At 41.6% G+C, this 21,157-nt stretch overlaps 1 protein-coding gene across 1 annotated transcript in view; it reads right to left on the minus strand.

Moving 5' to 3' along the window:
• Nucleotides 1-323: 323 nt before the first annotated feature.
• TM9SF3 (transmembrane 9 superfamily member 3) overlaps nt 324-21,157 on the minus strand; it is a 77,479-nt gene continuing 56,645 nt past the window's right edge. Inside the window, exons 9-15 of the mRNA XM_069753377.1 lie at nt 17,213-17,343; nt 12,048-12,187; nt 11,014-11,082; nt 7,601-7,747; nt 6,072-6,155; nt 4,872-4,948; nt 324-2,402 (exon numbers count right to left, since the gene is read on the minus strand). Coding sequence (XP_069609478.1) covers nt 2,335-2,402; nt 4,872-4,948; nt 6,072-6,155; nt 7,601-7,747; nt 11,014-11,082; nt 12,048-12,187; nt 17,213-17,343 — 716 coding nt within the window. The 3' untranslated portion in view covers nt 324-2,334. The remainder of the gene's footprint in view (nt 2,403-4,871; nt 4,949-6,071; nt 6,156-7,600; nt 7,748-11,013; nt 11,083-12,047; nt 12,188-17,212; nt 17,344-21,157) is intronic.

Raw genomic sequence — 21,157 nt, forward strand, 5'->3', positions numbered from 1 at the left:
GTACCTTAATTGCGCCGAATGTTTGACAATCGCTTCCGAACACATTCGTTCATTTCTACTCCCACTTACGTTCAGTTGTGCTCGGTGTATATTCCAAAAACAATATTCGCTGCCATTCGGAAGTTTGAAAAAATTCACTCAACTCTACTCTTATCTTCAGTTCTGCACCAGGTTTCAGCTTCTGTTCTGGAAACCTTCTTGCTTATATCCAGAAATCAAGAAAATGTTGAGAAACGGCAAGTATACCAGAAAGCAGCTGCATAACTTCATTACACAAAGCTAAACTTTATATAAAACCACTTTTAAGCCTGACACAGCAAGACTTTAGGTTCAATGTCCCTTGATCAACTTTATTGGAACCAGCACAAATTGGCTTATGATTAAAAAGAGGAGATAGAAATAAAATAATTACATTTTACAAATGTTTCCACATGAAGTACAATTGTAATTCACTATTTTAAGATCACTTTATTTGCCGACCTGCCCCTATTATACAGTGAGTGAGGAAAAACAAAGAATAAATATAGCAAAGCTATTGTTTCAAAAATCATCAGTGCAAACATCTAATATAAAAGTGTGGTAAGAATTCATGATGAGCGGACGTGCTCGGACAAGACCTTACCTGAGCATGCTCGAGTGTTAGTGTCTTCGGCGTGCTCGAAAAATGTGAGTCCCTGCGGCTGCTAAAAAGCCGCAACACATGCAGGGATTCCATGTTTGTTAGGCAACCCCCTCGTGTGTTGCGGCTGTCAAACAGCCTTGGAGACATGCGGCGTGGGGACTCAAACATATTATTCGAGCAGAAGACTGATTATCTGATTAGAAGACAGGTTATCAGAAGACTGATAACACACGAGCATGATCAGATAACGCCATATTCGAGCACGCTCGCTCATCACTAGTAAGAGTGCCACCTCTTGTTCCCAACAACATCTAGTGCTGTACTGTAAAACACGGCCCCCGTGGCGAGGGCGTGAATGCCATACGATCCACTGGTTTCTGAGACAGTACATCCCCAAAAAAATGAAAACAAGGATTTCATCCAGAATGGTTTTGTCTGAAAATTTTATTTCAGTTTTCTGAACACTCTAAAGCCCCAATGCTTCAGATGTTACACAAGTGTCCAGATGGCATTAACAAAAATTAAATGTTCTAAATTACAAATCTTTCCTGTGTAAGATCTTCAGAAAGAAAAAAAAACAAAAAAGAAAAAAAAACAAAAAACAACATACACACTCCATGAAGGAAAACCAATATCTCATGCAATGGCAGGCAAGATGTGAATAGCCACCTGACGCCACAGATTTTTGTACATAGAATCATCTTCAAAAAAAAAAGAAAAAAGAAAAAAATCTGTAATAAACCTGTACATCCAAATACAATTAGGATCTAAACCTAAGTTACATTATTTAATGTTATATACATGTAATTCCCCTTTCATATTTTAAAGTAAAGCCTTCATTGAGCCCCCAACAAAACAGAAAAAAAAAAAAAAAAACAATTAGAAAACATTATGTCAAGACAGACAACAAACCAAAATCAACATTGGAAGGAGAGGGGGGTGACTACAGTGGAGTTAAAATGTCTTTCTGCAGACCACAAAATGGCCTTAAAAACAAATTCTATTCCTTTAATGATTTTACAATTTACAGTCAACTGCAGGGCGGAGAACATTTGCTTTCAGTCCTTTACATGGATTCTTAAATGCAGTTTCATTGCGTTCTTTCAGAGATAAATACGTGGGAGATTGGTCCAAGTGCATGAGAAGCCGATATTACATGCAGATTTCTTTATTTTTCCGGGGTGCGGAAGTTATTGGACACAGAAAACCATTAAGACACCCACAGGCAAAAAAATATCAACATACATTTCTAAAGTGGCAACGGAAAGGAGAGAAAAGGAAGTTTCCTGGAACAGCAATATTAGACAGTTTAGAAGGTACCAAGAAGACTACTAATCAACTAGTTGGAGCAGCCAAGATTCCCTCTTATTTACTGAATGGAACAAATGCATTAAATAAACCGCGAGTCCTCTTCACTGAAGAGAGCTAGTCTATTCATCTTTTATGAGCTTGTGGATTTTTTGGGGGGTGGGGGAAGATTAGCCATGTATTGTAGTAACTGCTTACTGCATATAATCCGAGCATTTGCTGTGACTTGTTGGAAAGAGTAGTCTGTAAGAAAACTAGGATCAATGAAATAGATGTCATTTTAAGCCAGTACCCGGTGTTAAAACCCAATCTCTTCTGGCACTAATGTGCATGTTTCACCCCGGCCGAAGGGAGAAAAAAAAATTTAACTGATCCACAGTTCTTATTTCCGCCAGATCGCTTGGTCAGTCAATCTTCACATTAGTGTAAATTTTCCGGACAAAGGCACTTGTTCCCATGTAACCAATCGCTCCTAGAAGAGAGAAATAAATGTAATCAGAGGGTGTCCGATAATGAGCCTACGCCGTAACTGCTGTCTACAGACTGACCTGTCATGTCAACTAACTTCCACAACCCTTCCCGATGGAGGAAGCACGTGTGCGCAGCCGGCACCTGACTGACGGCAGCGACCAGAGCCATCTCCAGTTGCTGTTTAACCATTCAGATGCCACTATCAATCTTTGACATTAGCATTTAAATGGTTCCGTTGTGTGCCTGCACATTTAGTGCCCATCGGCTCCCCACAATGAGGTTTCGGGGTGCCAATGGGTTACCATTAGTGATGAGCGAATATACTCATTACTCGAGATTTCTCGAACATGCTCAGAGTTTTAGTTTTTATTGCCACAGCTGAATGATTTACATCTGTTAGCTAGCATAAGTACATGTGGGGATTCCCTAGTAACCAGGCAACCCCCACATGTAATTATGCTGGCTAACAGATGTAAATCATTCAGCTGTGGCAATAAAAACTAAAACTCCAAGCACTAAAAAAATACTCGGGAGGACCCCCGAACATGCTCAAAAAATCTCGAGTAACAAGTATATTCGCTCATCACTAGTTACCATGGGAGCAGGGGACATACTGAAAAGGGTCCCATCAGCGATATAGGTTTGTACTCCATAGGCCGGGAGATCATAATTTTAACTACATAATGCAAAAAAAAAAAAAAAAAGTTTGTCATAATTTTCTATTGTGTTGAGATCATTTTGTTTAACTTTACTCTATACAGATGTGGTATCATGCTAATTGCACAGAATTTCTACTATTCATTTGTTTACTAATACAAAGAAAACTTTCATTCAAAAAATGTCTTATTTTGCCGATACAAAATCAGGTAAAGCTCCTTCTCCTCCCTGATGGCTCTCTGCTCTTCCACCGCCTTTTTTCCATTGTTACAGATAGCAAGCAACAGAGAAAAGTTTGTAAAAGAAAAATCTCCAAGAATTCGAGAGATAAAAAGGTCTGGACAATGTCAGCGAAGGCAGAGAGAACAAACTACAGAAAAGGAGGAAAGCGTATAAAAATTAAGTGCAGGATAGAAGCTGTGCTGATACAGAAGATAATGAAGACAGCAACCTCCCATTCTGCCTATATTACTGAGAGAGACACTCCCACAAAAGAAAAAAAAATTGAAACTTGGCAGCAAATTACATATCAGTGGGTTTAAAATAAATGAATGAAATCAGGCACAATTTCCGTAACTCAAATGTAACCTCTAACATATGTTAACATTTTTTCCATGTCAAAAGGTATCCACAAAAGTCTCGCACTCAACTTAAATCTTATTGATTGATGGATTTTATTGGTACTAGGGTAGCACTGGAAACGTTTCAGCCCTTATCGAGCTTTCATCAGTCACGTGCTGTGCCTTTAAATGTGTATCGATTGTATCCTAAAATGGGATGCAGACCGTGCCTGATGCAGTCAAATGACTGCTAAGGGATAAGGTGGTGATTTCGTGTAGTACACAGAATATTAGAGACAACTAGCGGTGGACTCCGCGTCTCAAAGGACATCACACGCATTCAGGCGGTTTTCCCTCCAGCCCCTGCTCTTTAGGCTGGCCGCCCTTGAGGTTATTACCTCCTACCGTTTACATTACCTATACAAGCTCTTCTTGTCTCTAATATTCTGTGTACTACATGAAATCACCATCTTATCCCTTAGCAGTCATTTGACTGCATCAGGCACGGTCTGCATCCCATTTTAGGATACAATCGATACACATTTAAAGGCACAGCACGTGACTGATGAAAGCTCGATAAGGGCTGAAACGTTTCCAGTGCTACCCTAGTACCAATAAAATCCATCAATCAATAAGATTTAAGTTGAGTGCGAGACTTTTGTATTTACTGGATGGTTTGGGAACCTAGTCTCTGCACCATAATATAGCAGTGCACACGGTGTTTGTTTATGTACAAAAGGTATCCACAGTCAAAAAAAGTAAGGTGGAAACCGCATGACAAGAAAGGTCAAAATGTTTATAATAACCAATCACAGAACGGCTTTAATTTCTGGGAATTAAAACACCACTCTGAAATCAAAGCAATTTTCACTGTTCTCTACTTGTAAAGAAATAAAAAGAAAGCCCTCTTACTTTTTTGTACTGTGCTGTATATTTACAGCTATCTTAAAGGGTTTGTTGACTACTGGACAACCCCTTTTCAACAGGTGCAGTCTGTGCCGCTCTCCCCCCCAAAAAAGTCAAGCATCAATACCTCCAAGTCCAGCATCAATTGTAAAATCTTACTGCTGTGTCTCCCAGCGCTCGAGTGACATTGTTATGTCACGTGGCTGCTGATCAGCCATAGCTTTCACTATTCCATCAGAGGGGACTTCCAGTGATAGGACACTGAAAACATTGATTTTAGACTCTATCCAAGAAAAAAAGAAAACACACACACATTGCATGTATTTGACACGGCACTAAATACTCACCGCACATAATTCCCAAAGCTGTGCTAAATACTGCCATATATCCAAAGTAAAATGATGTTTGAAACAATCCATACATTCTAGTGGGAAAGGAATGAAAAGAAAATTATGGTAATTAAAGAAAAAAACCATGTCTATGTATATTCTCTGAAATAAGTTGACATTTTCCCAACATTTCATAACTGATAGATTTGAAATATACGGTAGATTGTGAGCTCTGGGGACTGATGTCAGTGATGACAACCTCTGTATACTGCTACATGTCAGAGATGGATAACTACGCAGCCTGGGCCATTTTCCACTAGTATGGTGCCCATTGCTGTCAGTCACTACAGCAATGATGGTGACAGTTCTAGCAATGGATGCGGCCATTACTGTCAGACTATAGCCTGCTCCTGAGGCACTATGGGGAGCCTAATAACTTATCACAGGACTCCACTGACACCTGTAAGTAAATGGAGTGGGTGAACTGAGCTGCTGACTACTTCATGTTGGCTCGCCTATTCCCGAACAGGAGTCTATGACAATTTATTTAAAGGGGTATTCCCTTCTCTAAGATCCTATCCCAATATGTAGTAAGTGTACTAATATTAGCAAATACCTCCAGTTAGAAATTTAGAATAGTTTTTCTGATTCGCTATGTCTTTTTCCTCATGTGCAGGGATTGTAGGAAGTTAGGTATCAGGGTGTGGAGTCGGTAAGCCATACCTTCGACTCCACAGCACTGATCATTTACATAAAGTGCAGCGCAGATTCATCTCAAATAAAAGCAGAGGTCCTTAGAGGTTATCACCTCTAGCAACTAGCTAACTTATTATATCAGTGGTCGTAACCATGGATACCCAAGGTCCTGCAATGCCTGCACATAAGGAAAGACATAGCAAATCAGAAAAACTACACATTTCTAATTGGGGGAATTTGCTAATATTATTACACCTACTGCATATTGGGATAGGACATTAGAGATGGGAATACCCCTTTAAGCATTCTTTTCAGTAAGGGCTCTTTCAGACGTTCGTGATCACCACAGACTGGCTTCATAGTGGTCATGCTCGGTTCAGGAGACGCACAGTCGGTACATGCAATGTGATACGGGGTCGGACCGATGATCACGGATGTCTGTAAGAGCCCTTATATTTTGCATTCCTATTTTATGCTATTAACATCTGCCAGAATAAGGAACCAAGCACAATAATTACTTACTTTGTTTTGAAAAAGTAATAGTAAAATGAATACATGTAAACATAGATTGCAGTGGAGGCGGCAGAAAGGAAACTTGTCCATTGCCTGGGAGAGAAAAAAATGAAGTAGTTAATCTACACACCTACATACACAGCACCAAAAAAAATCTGAAATATATCCTAAATACTAATGGCATTTGTTATGTCAATGTACTTAAGTCCAGAACTAGAAAACCAGAGCCACACCGATCGATCTACGGTGCGCTAGGATAATGTCTCACTGTTTCCTAACATCCAGTGGGACACTGATCACAAATTTGCATTATAGTTGTAAGAAAATACAATAATTCATCCAGGAAACCACATCTCTTGTATGTAAAATCTATTTTTATTTAGTAAAAAACCAAAATGTTAAGGGCCGGGGAGGCTCAGAACAGCAGCGTGGAACCGGCCTGTTGAAGTGCAATGGAACACTGCCATTAACTTTCCCACGCTGCCATTGACGTTCCCACGCTGCCTTTCTCTGCCTCCTCATCCTGTTGTCGTTTTAAAGTTTTCTACCAAATAAAGAGGAAGGATTTTACATTCTGGTGAGCACCTGCACACGTTATCGGATGGACTTGCTCCTGAGCTGGTTTCATGTAAGACCATCATCAGTGTAGGCATGGGGTCGGGGGTCTGTTAATTGATCGTTCCAGCCCTGCCATCATTTCCTGCTATCACAGTGATGTAATAGAGCCTAGGCACTGCTGTATGGCCACAAGCACTGGAATCAGGCGTTTAAAGACACAGACTAGAACCAGAGTATATTGTGGTCACTAACACTTTATGCTACAAAATGTGATCTGTACAAGCGTCAACTTCAACCACCAAGTGTTAAAAAACCATGCATGCAGGTCCGGCTTTACATTTCAGATGATATTCTTTATGACCCATACAGGAAGGCTTTGCACTTACAGTAGCATCAAAGCCAAGAAGGCCAGTGCTCTTCTGAAACTACATAATTTTATTTTTTTGGGTGGGCATACAGATAAATGTGCCATATAAAGCAGTGGGAAAAGTGGATATAAAATACTTGTATCAAAATATTTATGGTAAGATAAAAATGCATTATATATGCAAAGTTCATATCAAACCCCCGATACTATGGTGATCTCCCATTTTACTTCTCTTTGTTGACCACATGCCCAATCACTGGCATAAAAAGGTCTTGTGCTATATAAACAGGCATCACTGCTGAAAGCAATGATGGGCTGCAGCAGTCATGTGGGGACACAGCAGATGAGGAGCGTTAGGAAAGAAAGCAGATTAGATAGGACAACTAAAGCAGCGGCGACGGAGCAGCAAGGATAATTAAGTTACACAACATACATGCAGGTATTGCTCTCAGGAACCAGGAAAGCTAGCTGTATTACTTACTGGCATTGTATAAAATGATAATTCGCTGTAAATTAAGTTTAGTAGCGTGCCCCAGCAGAGTAGGTACAGTGGACCAAGTGTAAGATAAAAGCACATATATGTAGGCTTAGAATATTTGTTGATAGGACTTACCACCTGTAGTCTTCGGCGTTTAGTAGGAAGTATGTACATACAATCGTTACACACACGGTCACAATGCAGAGAATGACCAGTACCAACATCATAAAGCCATACACATAGTAGATCTTATATGCCCAGAACGAAGTAAAGATGAAATACCTGCAAGGAAAACCAATTAAAATATCACATCACTCAATGAAGAAAAAAGAAACAAAAATCAAAACATTTTTCCATTGGTCTAGCGCAGGGGTCCTCAAACTACGGCTCCGGGGCCAGATGCGGCCTGCCAAGGACATTTATTAGGCCCCTGGGCCCAGCAGACATTGAACTTCAGTACAGTTCAATGCCGGCGGGTCCTGTAATCGCGGGCGGAACGATGAGGCGGCAAGGAAAGGCGATGCGCGGCCCTCCATATGCAGCACAGACTACGTGTGTCATCACACTGCCTGTGCCAGAAGAAGGAAGACAGTCGAGCAGGCCCCTCTTCAGGACAGTGGGGGACATAGGGGAACACTTTTTTCTTTTTTTTTTAACGCTGGGTCCGGTCTATCATGCCAGTTGGCGACCTATGCTGCCTACTGGGGACATTTACCTGCCTATTGAGGACTATGCTGCCTTTTGGCGACATTTACCTGTCTATTGGGGACTATCCGGCCTTTTGGGGACCCATACTGCCTATTGGGGACATTTACCTGCCTATTGGGGACTATGCTGCCTATTGGGGACATTTACCTGCCTATTGGGGACATTTACCTGCCTATTGGGGACATTTACCTGCCTATTGGGGACATTTACCTGCCTATTGGGGACATTTACCTGCCTATTGGGGACATTTACCTGCCTATTGGGGACATTTACCTGCCTATTGGGGACTCTCGCACCACACCAGTCTGAGCCGGAGATAAAAGCAGAGTTCCACCAGTCCGAAAGGATATGGACTGGCAAGGCTGCGTTCTGCGTTTGGTATATTGTTTTTGTAGCGTTGTATGTATGTATGTATGTATGTATATATGTATTTCACTAATAGCAATTTGGAATACATAGGAGACAATGATATCACGAAAGAGAACAATTGCTTCACCTGTTACCACTAGCGGTGACAAGTATGGACCCGGACATTGACCATCTCATTAGCCAAAAGCAGGCCCATAGTTCCCATTGAAATACCAGTAAGTTTCTTGCTTTAACTTTACTTGTTCTTCATTTTAAATATTGTATTTGTTCCGGTTTTGTTTTTTTACTTCAAAATAAGATATGTGCAGTGTGCATAGGAATTTGTTCATTTTTTTAAAAAACTATATTCCGGCCCTCCAATGGTCTGAGGGACCGTGAACTGGCCCCTGTTTAAAAAGTTTGAGGACCCCTGGTCTAGCGGTGTCAGTGACACCATCTTGATATACTTACAACTTATTAAAGGGAATCTGTCGCCAGGTTTTTGCTGCCCAATTGTGTCACTTACTGGGCCTATACGCATCACTGTAGTATAATGCACAGATTTAAAAAGGGAAAAAAAAAACTCATTTCCCATCCATTGCAGTGTTTTCTTCTGAAGCTGACAACTGACCGGAGCCCATGAGGTCACTGCAATGCGCCCCTCGCCACATGCACACCGACGTCAGCTGCTGGCCTCTGATTGTCAGGGAGCATGCATTGCTGAGGACGTACATCCAGACTAAGTATTTGCTGGCCTTGGCGGGCCCCTCACAAGCTGGGTGGTCGCAACAGCAACCGCTGCAGTTATGCCCCTGCTGACAGCGAGTGGGTCCCAGCACTTGCCCAGGTGGTGATGCCGGCTTTAACTAGCTGGCAGCAGGTTTACGAACCCTCTTGTGACCCACTTCATCAGAATGATACTATAGCAAGCAGCACAGTAAGTGACATTATTGGAATCAGGATCTCTGCCCTACGTTGTGCTCTCAAGATTCTGCAGTTTCAGTTTTTTATTTTTCTCTTTGCCGTCCTGCACAAAAATTACGGTTATACCATGTTTATAGTTCTATCACTATTTGTGCAATAAACTGTTTGAAAAAGAGTTCGATTTTTGTTTTGCCATATTCTGAGCGCTATAAGTTTTACAACTTTCCATCAATGGACTCATTTTTGGCATGACAAGATGTAGCTTTCAGTAGTACAATTTTACGGTACATATGAGAGAGTTTCACCATCTCTTATTTCCCTTTTTGGGAAGTAAAATGTACAAATAAAACAGCACTTCTAAAATTTTATTTTTCAACCAGTTTAGGACCAGGCCATTTTGTTCCGTTCCTAACCAGGCACATTTTCAGGTGTTATCGTGCTTTTAACGGCTAAAAATTGATGAAATAATGTTTGCCTTTTATTGTATTATATGGGGCTTAAGTTTTATATTATTTTTTTGTTTGCAGATATCAAGAGTGAAAAAAGAGTAAATGACACTTTCAATTTCTGTTCAACTTTACATACAAATTTTTATATATTGGATATTTTTTTATGAGGTGGGGTAGAGTTCGTTATTTCACACACACAGAAGGGTTGTATCTGGGTCTAGATATCTGACCCGGATACAACCTAGCCTGACCCCCCAGTGACTGCAGACTTGTGAATCCTTACCTCATCCTCTCCTCGCGCACTCAGTTTTCCCCGCAGTAAGCGATCATGTGATCGCAAATATGATATATACATACTCCTGGTCACATGCTGACTAGACTGTTTGTAACCTTCCTCAATACACTTGCATTGAGCAAGGCTGCGTCCATCTAGTTGGAATTACGCCTATCGCATTCTTGTGACCACGTGACCTAAATATTTGGCCACAATAAACCTTATACTCTAATCCAGGGGTGTCAAACTGCATTCCTCGAGGACCGCAAACCATGCGTGTTTTCAAGATTTCCTTAGCTTTGCACAAGGTGCTGTAATCATTATGTGTTTAGGTGATTAAATTATCACCTGTGCAATACAAGGAAATCCTGAAAACATGACCTGTTTGCAGCCCTTGAGGAATGCAGTTTGACACCCCTGCTCTAATCCGCGGTGTTGGCACTTGCAGACCTGGGGTTCTCATGCGGTTGTAGTGACACATGGTGCCTAGCACTCAATGAGGGCCGGTGTTGTCACTGTCCCCACCTTCAGATATTTTGAACATAAAGAGGAAATCCGATGTGCAGCTGATCTTTGACTTTCTCTTAATGTTCAAAATGTCCGAAGAGGAAGATCGTGATGCCAGCGCTGACTGAGTGCCAGGGTCACGTGTCACAACAACTGCACAGACACCGGAGGAGAGTATAGGCTTTTTTTTTTAATTTTATCAGGACCAAACATTTAGATCAAGACGATGTTGTCCCAGTAGTTGACAACCCCTTTAACTAGTCTGAGTGGCTCTGACAACAGTGGGCAAAAAAAGAACAAGAGGCTTGACGGTTAATGAAACGGTGAATAGCACTTACATTTCAATAAAAATGGATCCAAACGGTAGTATTCCCCCCAGGCATACAATGACCGCTGGCTCCATGAACCTGTGAACACCATAAACATTTTAGGTTTTCCACATATGGAAACATCAAGCTTACTTTTAGAAAACCATTTCTAGCATCAAATCAAAGCTTTATGAGGGATACATTGACTGCTGCTTCTCTACACAGTGTCCAATTAATGGGGTGATCCAAAACAAACACTGATTTAATCCTAAAAGTCTATTTAGTGTAATTAATTGCTTATCTACTATACTTTAATTAAAACTTCCCTACCGTTCTCATTTTTTTACCTACTTCCTCTTTCATGATGTTTGAGAATCCCCAGTGCATGCTGGGATACTCAAATGAGACATCATCAGGGGCAGATGTTACAGATGCCTCTGTACGAACCTGAAACAAAGCCTCATCCGTGACCTCTGTTACAAGGGCTGGGGTAGTCCCTGCGCCGGTTTTAAATTCTGACATATGACGAGTAGGATCTTGTCACTGCAAAAATTTTTCGACTGGACAGCGACATCACTTTCAGTGACGGGGCTGGCCTCTGCTTTCCCTGCACGCCAGGTTATCTCCGCACAGTGTGCACTGAGGGTGCGCTCTCTTGCCGGTTCATCAACTCTCGTTAGAGCTGAAGGTGAGAGCGCACTGTCACTGTGCATTAAAAAAAATATATATATATATATATTGCGCGGTGACAAGATCTAACTGAGCATACGTTAATTGACAACGGATGCATTTTCAGTACAGCAGTGACTAGCACGGTCTCTGAATCTGATGTCACTGATGACGCTTCATTTCAGGCTGGGCACAGAGGCTTGTGGCAGGGACGGCAGCATTTGCCCCGATGACGTCTTGTTTGGGTATCCCAGCATGCACTGGGGATTCTCAACCAAAATGTTGACAGGAAGTTGGTAAAAAATTAAATAAAACAGAGATGGAACGATAGAAGAGCACTGTAAGTACTATGGTATTGTGAACTTCTTAAGAAGAAATAACACAAAACATCTCACCATTTCTTCTCTGGAATGGGTCGGGGAACAGCATTGACGCGACAGGGGAAGTTTGGCTGACCTGCCAAATTCCGACCAAGGATCGTGCCCACCAAATTCAATGGAAGAATCACAAAGAAACAAATGCAGCATACAGCAACCTAAGAGCAAGACAAGGTGAATTAGTAAATGCTCATTCCCAACATCTAGCATTAATTCCACTTGTTGTTAAATACATTTCCTGCGAAACAATCAATTAGTCCAGATGCAATTATTGGCAAAACCGCTGCTATAAGAAGCTGTAAAAGTAGAATACACCGTGAATAACAGAGCCGCGTTATACAGGAATACCGGTAGGACAGTAAGCAGCTTGGAGCACATCACATGTCTTTTTACCTAACTGATGACTATGAGGAGTTCTGACCAGAGAAGGCAAGGAAAGGAAATACATGTGGCAAAAGGAAAGATCAAGCGTCAGCTGAAAGTGTTATAATCCACGCATCTGAATTGCTAGTTAATGGCATAAGACAATGTCTTCTATGGAAAGCCTGCCAGATTCTAGCTATAGTTATCCATTGAATCCGGAACGTTCTGAGGTTTATTTCCCTACTATTCATCCTAATTGCAGAATAGTTAAATATTTTCACAGAAGCCGTTTCAAACACTTTACAGTGAAAAAGGGGAATATATATATATATATATATATATATATATATATATACATATACATACATATATACACAGGGTGGTGCGCGGTAATTTGCTTTTTTGCACTGCATGCTGTGGCGGCACTGTCGGTCGAAGAGAGGGGAGAGTGGGTGTGGCTTACAGTGGCTGATGGGAGATTTGTATTCCTCTGCCTTTCAGTTGCCATCATGCAGTGGACACGTGAGGAGAGGTCATTTTGTGTTGAAGCGTATTTTTCAAATGCCCACTCGATCATTACAGTGCAGCGTGCTTTTCGTTTACAATTCGCTGTTCCTCCACGCGGACGTGTTCCTGGACGGCAATCAATTGTAAATTGGGTGAATGCATTCAGAACAGCAGGGAATGTGTCATGTGTACGAAGGGGACCTGAGAGAAGGATTACAACACCACAAAACATCGAGAGAGTTAGAGCAGCAGTACTGCAATCTCCGAAACGCTCTGCTCGGAAGCAATCATTTGCTCTTGGCATTTCAAGACGTTCTCTCCACCGGATTCTTCATGATGAACTGAATTTTCACTCGTATAAAATGTGCGTGGTCCAACATTTGTCAGCATGGGACTATGTGACACGGCGGACCTCTTGTGAAGACATGTTAGCAACGATACCCCGTGACGCAATTGTGTTTTTTTCTGATGAGGCACATTTTCACCTCAGTGGGTGTGTAAACAAACAAAATATGCGTTACTGGAGTGAAACAAACCCCAGAGAAGTTCACGAGAGACCTCTGCATTCGGACCGCGTCACTGTGTGGTGCGCCATATCACGAGTAGGCATCATTGGTCCTTACTTTTTTCAGGATAATGGTCGTGCCATAACTGTGAACTCCGAACGTTACTTGTCTACGATACAGGATTATTTTCAGTCGGCTCTTGAGGCAATGGAACTAGAGGATACATGGTTCCAACAGGATGGTGCCACTGCACACACAGCGAGGGTTACCATGAATTGTTTGAGGCAAATGTTTCCTGGACGGCTTATCTCTTTGAGGGGAGATGTGAACTGGCCAGCACGCTCACCAGATTTAGCCCCATGCGATTTTTTCCTTTGGGGTTACCTGAAGTCTAAAGTGTATATCAACCGTCCCAACACCTTGGAAGACCTAAGGAACAATATTGAAGCTGAAATTGGCAGAATCCCAGTGGACATGCTTGTTAGAGTTCATGAAAACTTCAGAAAACGTATGCAGCAGTGTGTGGATAGCGAAGGTCGACATTTGCCAGATACACTATTTAAAACCATGTAATTTAAAAAGTCCATTACTGTTCAGTATAATTAAAATATAAAATAAATTTTTCTAATGATCATAATTTTTTTATTTCATTCCCAAATCAGCAAATTACCGCGCTCCACCCTGTGTATATATATATATATATATATATATATATATATATATATATATATATATATATATATATATAATTTTTTTCGATCTTATTTGTCAATTAGAATTGGATAACAATTTTTGAATTTTTTTTCACCCAGATTGTAATAAACGATCATTTCAGTAAATGATTTAGAGGGCAGTCATCATGCAGAGTTGCAATCAGAAATATGCTTGGAAAAATCGCTTAAAAACAGAAAAGCCTGATTCAAAGAGTGTGTCCTTTCCATGACCATTCATGCCCACATAACACTTCTGGTATACTTGCTGGCCCCCCATAAAAAATTGCCCGCATTCAGCCACTTAAAGCAACGATAGCCATGGGGAATTTTCACAGCGGCTGTAAATCTACGGCTGCAGTTCATACCCCACACTTATGGAATATTAATTGAAGCTTACAAGTCAGAGCAAGTGTACATTTGTAAGCAAAGTGCATGCGTACGATTACTTTGGACAAAATCCAGACATGGAAGATGTAAGGCTTAGGTTATGTTTTTCTTAGAAGAGCGAAATCCTTGGGTGACCCTAATTAACATGCAAAATGAAGAGTGGAGCCCTAGGTCAAACACAAACTTGTGCGCGTAAATGAAGAGCTGGATTAAAGGGAATCACAAAACCAAAAAGCAATCTAATGCAGGGGATTGCCATGCTGCGAGCATTCCTGATCTGTGAATCAGATTACTGTACCAGCAATAAGCAAGAATGGAGCATTCAGCACACATCACAAGTCAGCTTAGCAGCTTTACTGCAATGAATGGCCATCCTTGCTTGTATTATCAAGAAAATTAAATTCCAGTAGAATCAGCAAAGAAATTTTTGATCACTTTCTAAAATTGGTCTTACCACTGCTTCTGGAATGACATGTCTAGTAAGTGATTACCAAAAATACTTTTCATTGCCAATTCATGAGGACTTCAGCTCGTAGAATAAGCACAGCGCCCCTCGTGGCTGACACATGCGCAGGCTAAGCTCAGGGGGCCATCTAGTGGTTAGTGAGCAGATATCAAGTACACAGGCTGGAGGATTTAGGGTAAAGGTGGCATTAATTATTTTTTTGCGCTTGTTTTTCCTCGCCTTTTTCCCCAGAGTCATAACTTAAAATTTTCAGTCCACAAAGCCGTATGAGGGCTTGATTTTTGCTGGACAAGTTGTACTTTTGACCACCACTTCATTTTATCATGTACTGGAAAGCAGGAAAAAAAATCCAAGTGCGGCAAAATTGGGGGGAAAAAATAGTGCAATTCTTCTATTTATTTTTTTATTTATAGTTTTGTGTCCATTTTAAGGTAACCGACCTGACAATATCGCCCTCCAGGTCACTATGATTATGGCAATACCAATCATGCATAGAACTTTTTTTTATGAAAAAAAAAAAAAAAAAAAAAGACGTAAATATGCACGGTTAAAAAAAAAAATAAAAAATTGTTTGCTTTATTCTTTGAGACCTGTAACACTTCCATTTTTGGAGTGAGGAGCGATTTGACAAATTGTTTTATTTGCACCTTGAGCTGAGGTTTTTATTGATGCCATTTATGGGTATAGACTTTTTTTGATCACCTTTTGCTAAGAGTTGCATTGGCAGAAAAACACAATTCTGGAGTTCTGATCCATATTGTTAATAAGAGTTTACAGATCGTGTTAATTCTTTTTATATTTTGAGACCAGAAAAAGAAAAAAAGTAAGCGGCACAGCTCGACTTTGCAGAGATTATAAACTCAATGTGGTGAGTTTCCCAACAAAAGGTAGTCCGATCAGGTGAAAGGCGGTGCTTGCGTGAAACAAAGTGTCCATGTAAATAAAAAAATAGAAAAAACGCAATAGCACTCACCAATCAGTGGCAATTCAAACGTCCTTTATTAGAACATGCAGCAAATCATCTTCACGGTTCAAGGGAGGGAGTGAAAGTAGGAGTGCGACAGGCAAGACGACGACGATCGTTTCGTGCTAATACCAAGCGCTTCCACGGGATGCCGCGCGTGCGCAGATGGACATCGCGGCGGCCATTTTCCTGAAGCCGAGTTAGAATCGGCTTCAGGAAAATGGCCGCCACGATGTCCATCTGCGCACGCGCGGCATCCCGTGGCCATTTTCCTGAAGCCCCGGGAAGCAGGAGACTCCATCTGCGCACGCGCGGCCTCAGGAAGATGGCCGCGCCCACCGAGAAACCGCTGAATAGCGGTGAGCGCGCTCTTTTTCTACAGCTGCGCAGTGCATTCGGCACTTGCGCATGCGAGAAGCACTACGCCACCAACGGGAACATAAGCAAGATGTGAGGGAGAAACAGCGCTGTGACCACGCCCATCTGACCTGACCAGCCTGATTGACAGGCGAAAAAGGACACTTTTGTAAGGTATTTCGGCAGCATAGGTAGGGAATCAGGGGACAAAAAATACCCTATTGTAAAGCACAGCTCTAGCCCTATTTAACGGTATTTTTATCTCCTACTGAAAAAAACGGGGTGACAGGTTCCCTTTAAGCCATCAAGTACAAGCACCCAACCTAATGGCATGTCACATCAGTGATGGGTTAAAATTAGTGATGAGCAAATATGCTCGTTGCTCGAGATTTCCCGAGCACGCTTGGGGGGTCACCGAGTATTTGTAAGTGCTCAGAGATTTAGTTTTTGTTGACGCAGCTGCATGATTTACAGCTATTAGCCAGGCTGAGTATATATGGGGGTTGCCTGGTTGCTAGGGAATCCCCACATGTAATCAAGCTGTCTAACAGATGTAAATCATTCAGCTGCGGCGATGAAAACAATCTCTGAACACTAAAAAATGCTCGGGAGGACACCCGAGCGTGCTCGGGAAATCTCAAGTAACGAGTATATTCGCTCATCACTAGTTAAAATCCTTTACAGAGGCAAAAAAAAAAACTTTTACACTACACCAAGAGACTGCAGAGTTTAAAAAATAAATAAAAATAAAGTCGCAAACGCACATGGTGCAAGATATATTTCAACCTAATCTTAAGTGTAACAAGCTGCTGCATGTTAATGCTATTAAGAACCTAGTTTATAAATTCTACAAAAAAAAAAATGCATTTTGCTGAAAAAAAGTAAAAAAAAAAAAGGTTATGGGAAAACTAGTTACTTACCATTGTTCCAAATGGGATTGCTCTAGAAGCATGGTAATAGATGGCAATGAAGTTGATGAAGAATGCAGTCCCACAAACCATGGCAGGTATCAGGAAAGCTCCAATGAACATTTGCTTTATCCACCTCCGTCCTGACAAAGAATAAACAATCGGTCTTATTGTTACAGATAAGAAAGCAGCGATTCATTCATTCAGGAAGTCAGAAAGTTACAGGTGATGGTAATGATGAAATCGGAGACGGCGCGGAATTGTAGAAAGATAACAAAAGCTGCACCATGAATGGAGGCAGAAGATGCTTTTCTTTTACTCTCTTTTGCTAACCCAACAGTGCACGCATCTCTGTATCATGTCTTAAGGTACCTTCACACATAACGATATTGTTAACGATAGCGTTGCTTTTTGTGACGTAGCAACGATATCGTTAATAAAATCGTTATGTGTGACAGCGACCAACGATCAGGCCCCTGCTGGGAGATCGTTGGTCGCTGAAGAAAGTCCAGAACTTTATTTCGTCGCTGGACTCCCTGCTGACATCGCTGGATCGGCGTGTGTGACACCGATCCAGCGATGTCTTCACTGGTAACCAGGGTAAATATCGGGTTACTAAGCGCAGGGCCGCGCTTAGTAACCCGATGTTTACCCTGGTTACCATCCTAAAAGTAAAAAAAACAAACACTACATACTTACCTACCGCTGTCTGTCCTCCAGCGCTGTGCTCTGCTTCTCTGCTCTGGCTGTGAGCGTCGGTCAGCCGGAAAGCAGAACGGTGACGTCACCACTCTGCTTTCCGGCCGCTGTGCTCCCAGTCAGTACAGGAGGAGAGCAGAGCACAGCGCTGGAGGACAGACAGCGGTAGGCAAGTATGTAATGTTTGTTTTTTTTTACTTTTAGGATGGTAACCAGGGTAAACATCGGGTTACTAAGCGCGGCCCTGCGCTTAGTTACCCGATGTTTACCCTGGTTACCGGCATCGTTGGTCGCTGGAGAGCGGTCTGTGTGACAGCTCTCCAGCGACGCTGCAGCGATCCGGATCGTTGTCGGTATCGCTGCAGCGTCGCTTAATGTGAAGGGGCCTTTAATGCAGAGTAGAACTCGTCCTAAAGAAGTAACATAACGCATCCTAATGTAGCTGAAGTGAGATTAGCAGTCATCAGTTTAATGTCCAATAATGTCAATTCTACATCATTTTACAGCACAGACTTCAGACCTGTCAAACGTGGACAGCCCCTCTATAAGATAACAGCCTGTTACCATCGCCCTTGTCAATGAGACATTTGTATTCTTAGACAAAGGGTCTACTGAAAAAGGTAAAAGTAGGAAAACCTGTAACAAACTACAGTACAAAGTTAGTGAAGGGAGTTTTACATTCACTTACAGCACCAGATATGTGTTTTGGATTTTAGGTACACTGCACAGTCAGCATGGTCCGCTGGTTAGGGAAAGGTTTCATTGCAAAAGATTAATTCCAGCTTCATGTCTAAAGAGTCAAACTAGCATAGCACTATTGGGAGTCAAAATCCCCAACATTCAGTTTTCGTAGCTTTCTTTAGATTGAAGGTAGACTTAATAGGGGTTTTCCAATGATCAAAAGTTGATTTTAATCAATAGTTCTTGGAATAATAATAATTTCAAAAACTGGATTAAACAAAATGTTCCTGTGCTGAGATAATCTTATAAATGTTCCCCTGCTGTGTACTGTGTAATGGCCGTGTCTGACCGTACAGGGACATGGTCTGATCATACCACAGCTCCTGGGCGGGGGGATGAAGAAAAGTAGAGAGAACGGACAGCACGAGATTAAACAGGCAGGGAAATGTTTCACCACATAAACAGAATCAGCTGCGACCCCGTGCTGTCCTTTCTATATACTCTTTTCCTTCCTGCCCAGGAGCTGTGGTATGAACATGTCCCTGTACGGTCAGACACAGCCATTACACAGTACACAGCAGGGGCACATTTATAAGATTATCTCAGCACAGAAACATTAAAGTTAACCACATCCAAATGTGAAACTTATTATTATTCCAAAATCTATTGAATAAAGACAAATTTGTTTGTGGGACAACCCCTTTAAGTCCATAAAGTTCAACCTATAACCTAACATGTTGATCTAGAGGAAGGCAAAAACCTCATGGAGCATATGCTTAATACCGCCATGTTAGAGGAAATATTCCTTCTAGTCTCCACTTACAGCAATCAGACAAGTTCCCTACAGTCATGGCCAAAAGTATTGACACCCCTGCCATTCTGTCAGATAATACTCAGTTTCTTCCTGAAAATGATTGCAATCACAAATTCTTTGATATTACTATCTTCATCTAATTTGTCTTAAATGAAAAAACACAAAAGAGAATGAAGCAAAAAGCAAAACATTGATCATTTCACACAAAACTCCAAAAATGGGCCAGACAAAAGTATTGGCACCCTCAGCCTAACACTTGGTTGCATAACCTTTAGCCAAAATAACTGCGACCAACCGCTTCCGGTAACCATCAATGAGTTTCTTACAATGCTCTGCTGGAATTTTAGACCATTCTTCTTTGGCAAACTGCTCCAGGTCCCTGATATTTGAAGGGTGCCTTCTCCAAACTGCCATTTTTAGATCTCTCCACAGGTGTTCTATGGGATTCAGGTCTGGACTCATTGCTGGCCACCTTAGAAGTCTCCAGTGCTTTCTCTCAAACCATTTTCTAGTGCTTTTTGAAATGTGTTTTGGGTCATTGTCCTGCTGGAAGACCCATGACCTCTGAGGGAGACCCAGCTTTCTTACACTGGGCCCTACATTATGCTGCAAAATTTGTTGGTAGTCTTCAGACTTCATAATGCCATGCGCACGGTCAAGCAGTCCAGTGCCAGAGGCAGCAAAGCAACCTCAAAACATCAGGGAACCTCCACCATGTTTGACTGTAGGGACCGTGTTCTTTTCTTTGAATGCCTCTTTTTTTCTCTTGTAAACTCTATGTTGATGCCTTTGCCCAAAAAGCTCTACTTTTGTATCATCTGACCAGAGAACATTCTTCCAAAACGTTTTAGGCTTTTTCAGGTAAGTTTTGGCAAACTCCAGCCTGGCTTTTTTGTGTCTCAGGGTATGAAGTGGGGTCTTCCTGGGTCTCCTACCATACAGTCCCTTTTCATTCAGATACCGACGGATAGTACGGGTTGACGCTGTTGTACCCTCGGACTGCAGGGCAACTTGAGCTTGTTTGGATGTTAGTCGAGGTTCTTTATCCAACATCCGCACAATCTTGCGTCGAAATCTCTTGTCAATTTTTCTTTTCCGTCCACATCTAGGGAGGTTAGCCACAGTGCCATGGGCTTTAAACTTCTTGATGACACTGTGCACGGTAGACACAGGAACATTCAGGTCTTTGGAGATGGACTTGTAGCCTTGAGATTGCTTGTGCTTCCTCACAATTTTGTTTCTCAAGTCCTCAGACAGTTCTTTGGTCTTCTTTCTTTTCTCCATGCTCAATGTGGTACACACAAGGACACAGGACAGAGGTTGAGTCAACTTTAATCCATGTCAACTGGCTGCAAGTGTGATTTAGTTATTGCCAACACCTGTTAGGTGCCACAGGTAAGTTACAGGTGCTGTTATATTACACAAATTAGAGAAGCATCACATGATTTTTCTAACAGTGCCAATACTTTTGTCCACCCCCTTTTTTATGTTTGGTGTGGAATTATATCCAATTTGGCTTTAGGACAATTCTTTTTGTGTTTTTTCATTTAAGCCAAATTAAATGAAGATAATAATACCAAATAATTTGTGTTTGTAATCATTTTCAGGAAGAAAATGAGTTTTATCTGACAGAATTGCAGGGGTGTCAATACTTTTGGCCATGACTGTAGATCAACGTCCCATCACAGAATTTAGTGCCCATAACCAGTGATATTTTTAAGAAAGGCATCCAGACCCTCCATGTACTTGAGTAATGAATGAAC

This window comes from Ranitomeya imitator, chromosome 2, assembly GCF_032444005.1.
Source record: "Ranitomeya imitator isolate aRanImi1 chromosome 2, aRanImi1.pri, whole genome shotgun sequence".
Taxonomy (NCBI): Eukaryota; Metazoa; Chordata; class Amphibia; order Anura; family Dendrobatidae; genus Ranitomeya; species Ranitomeya imitator.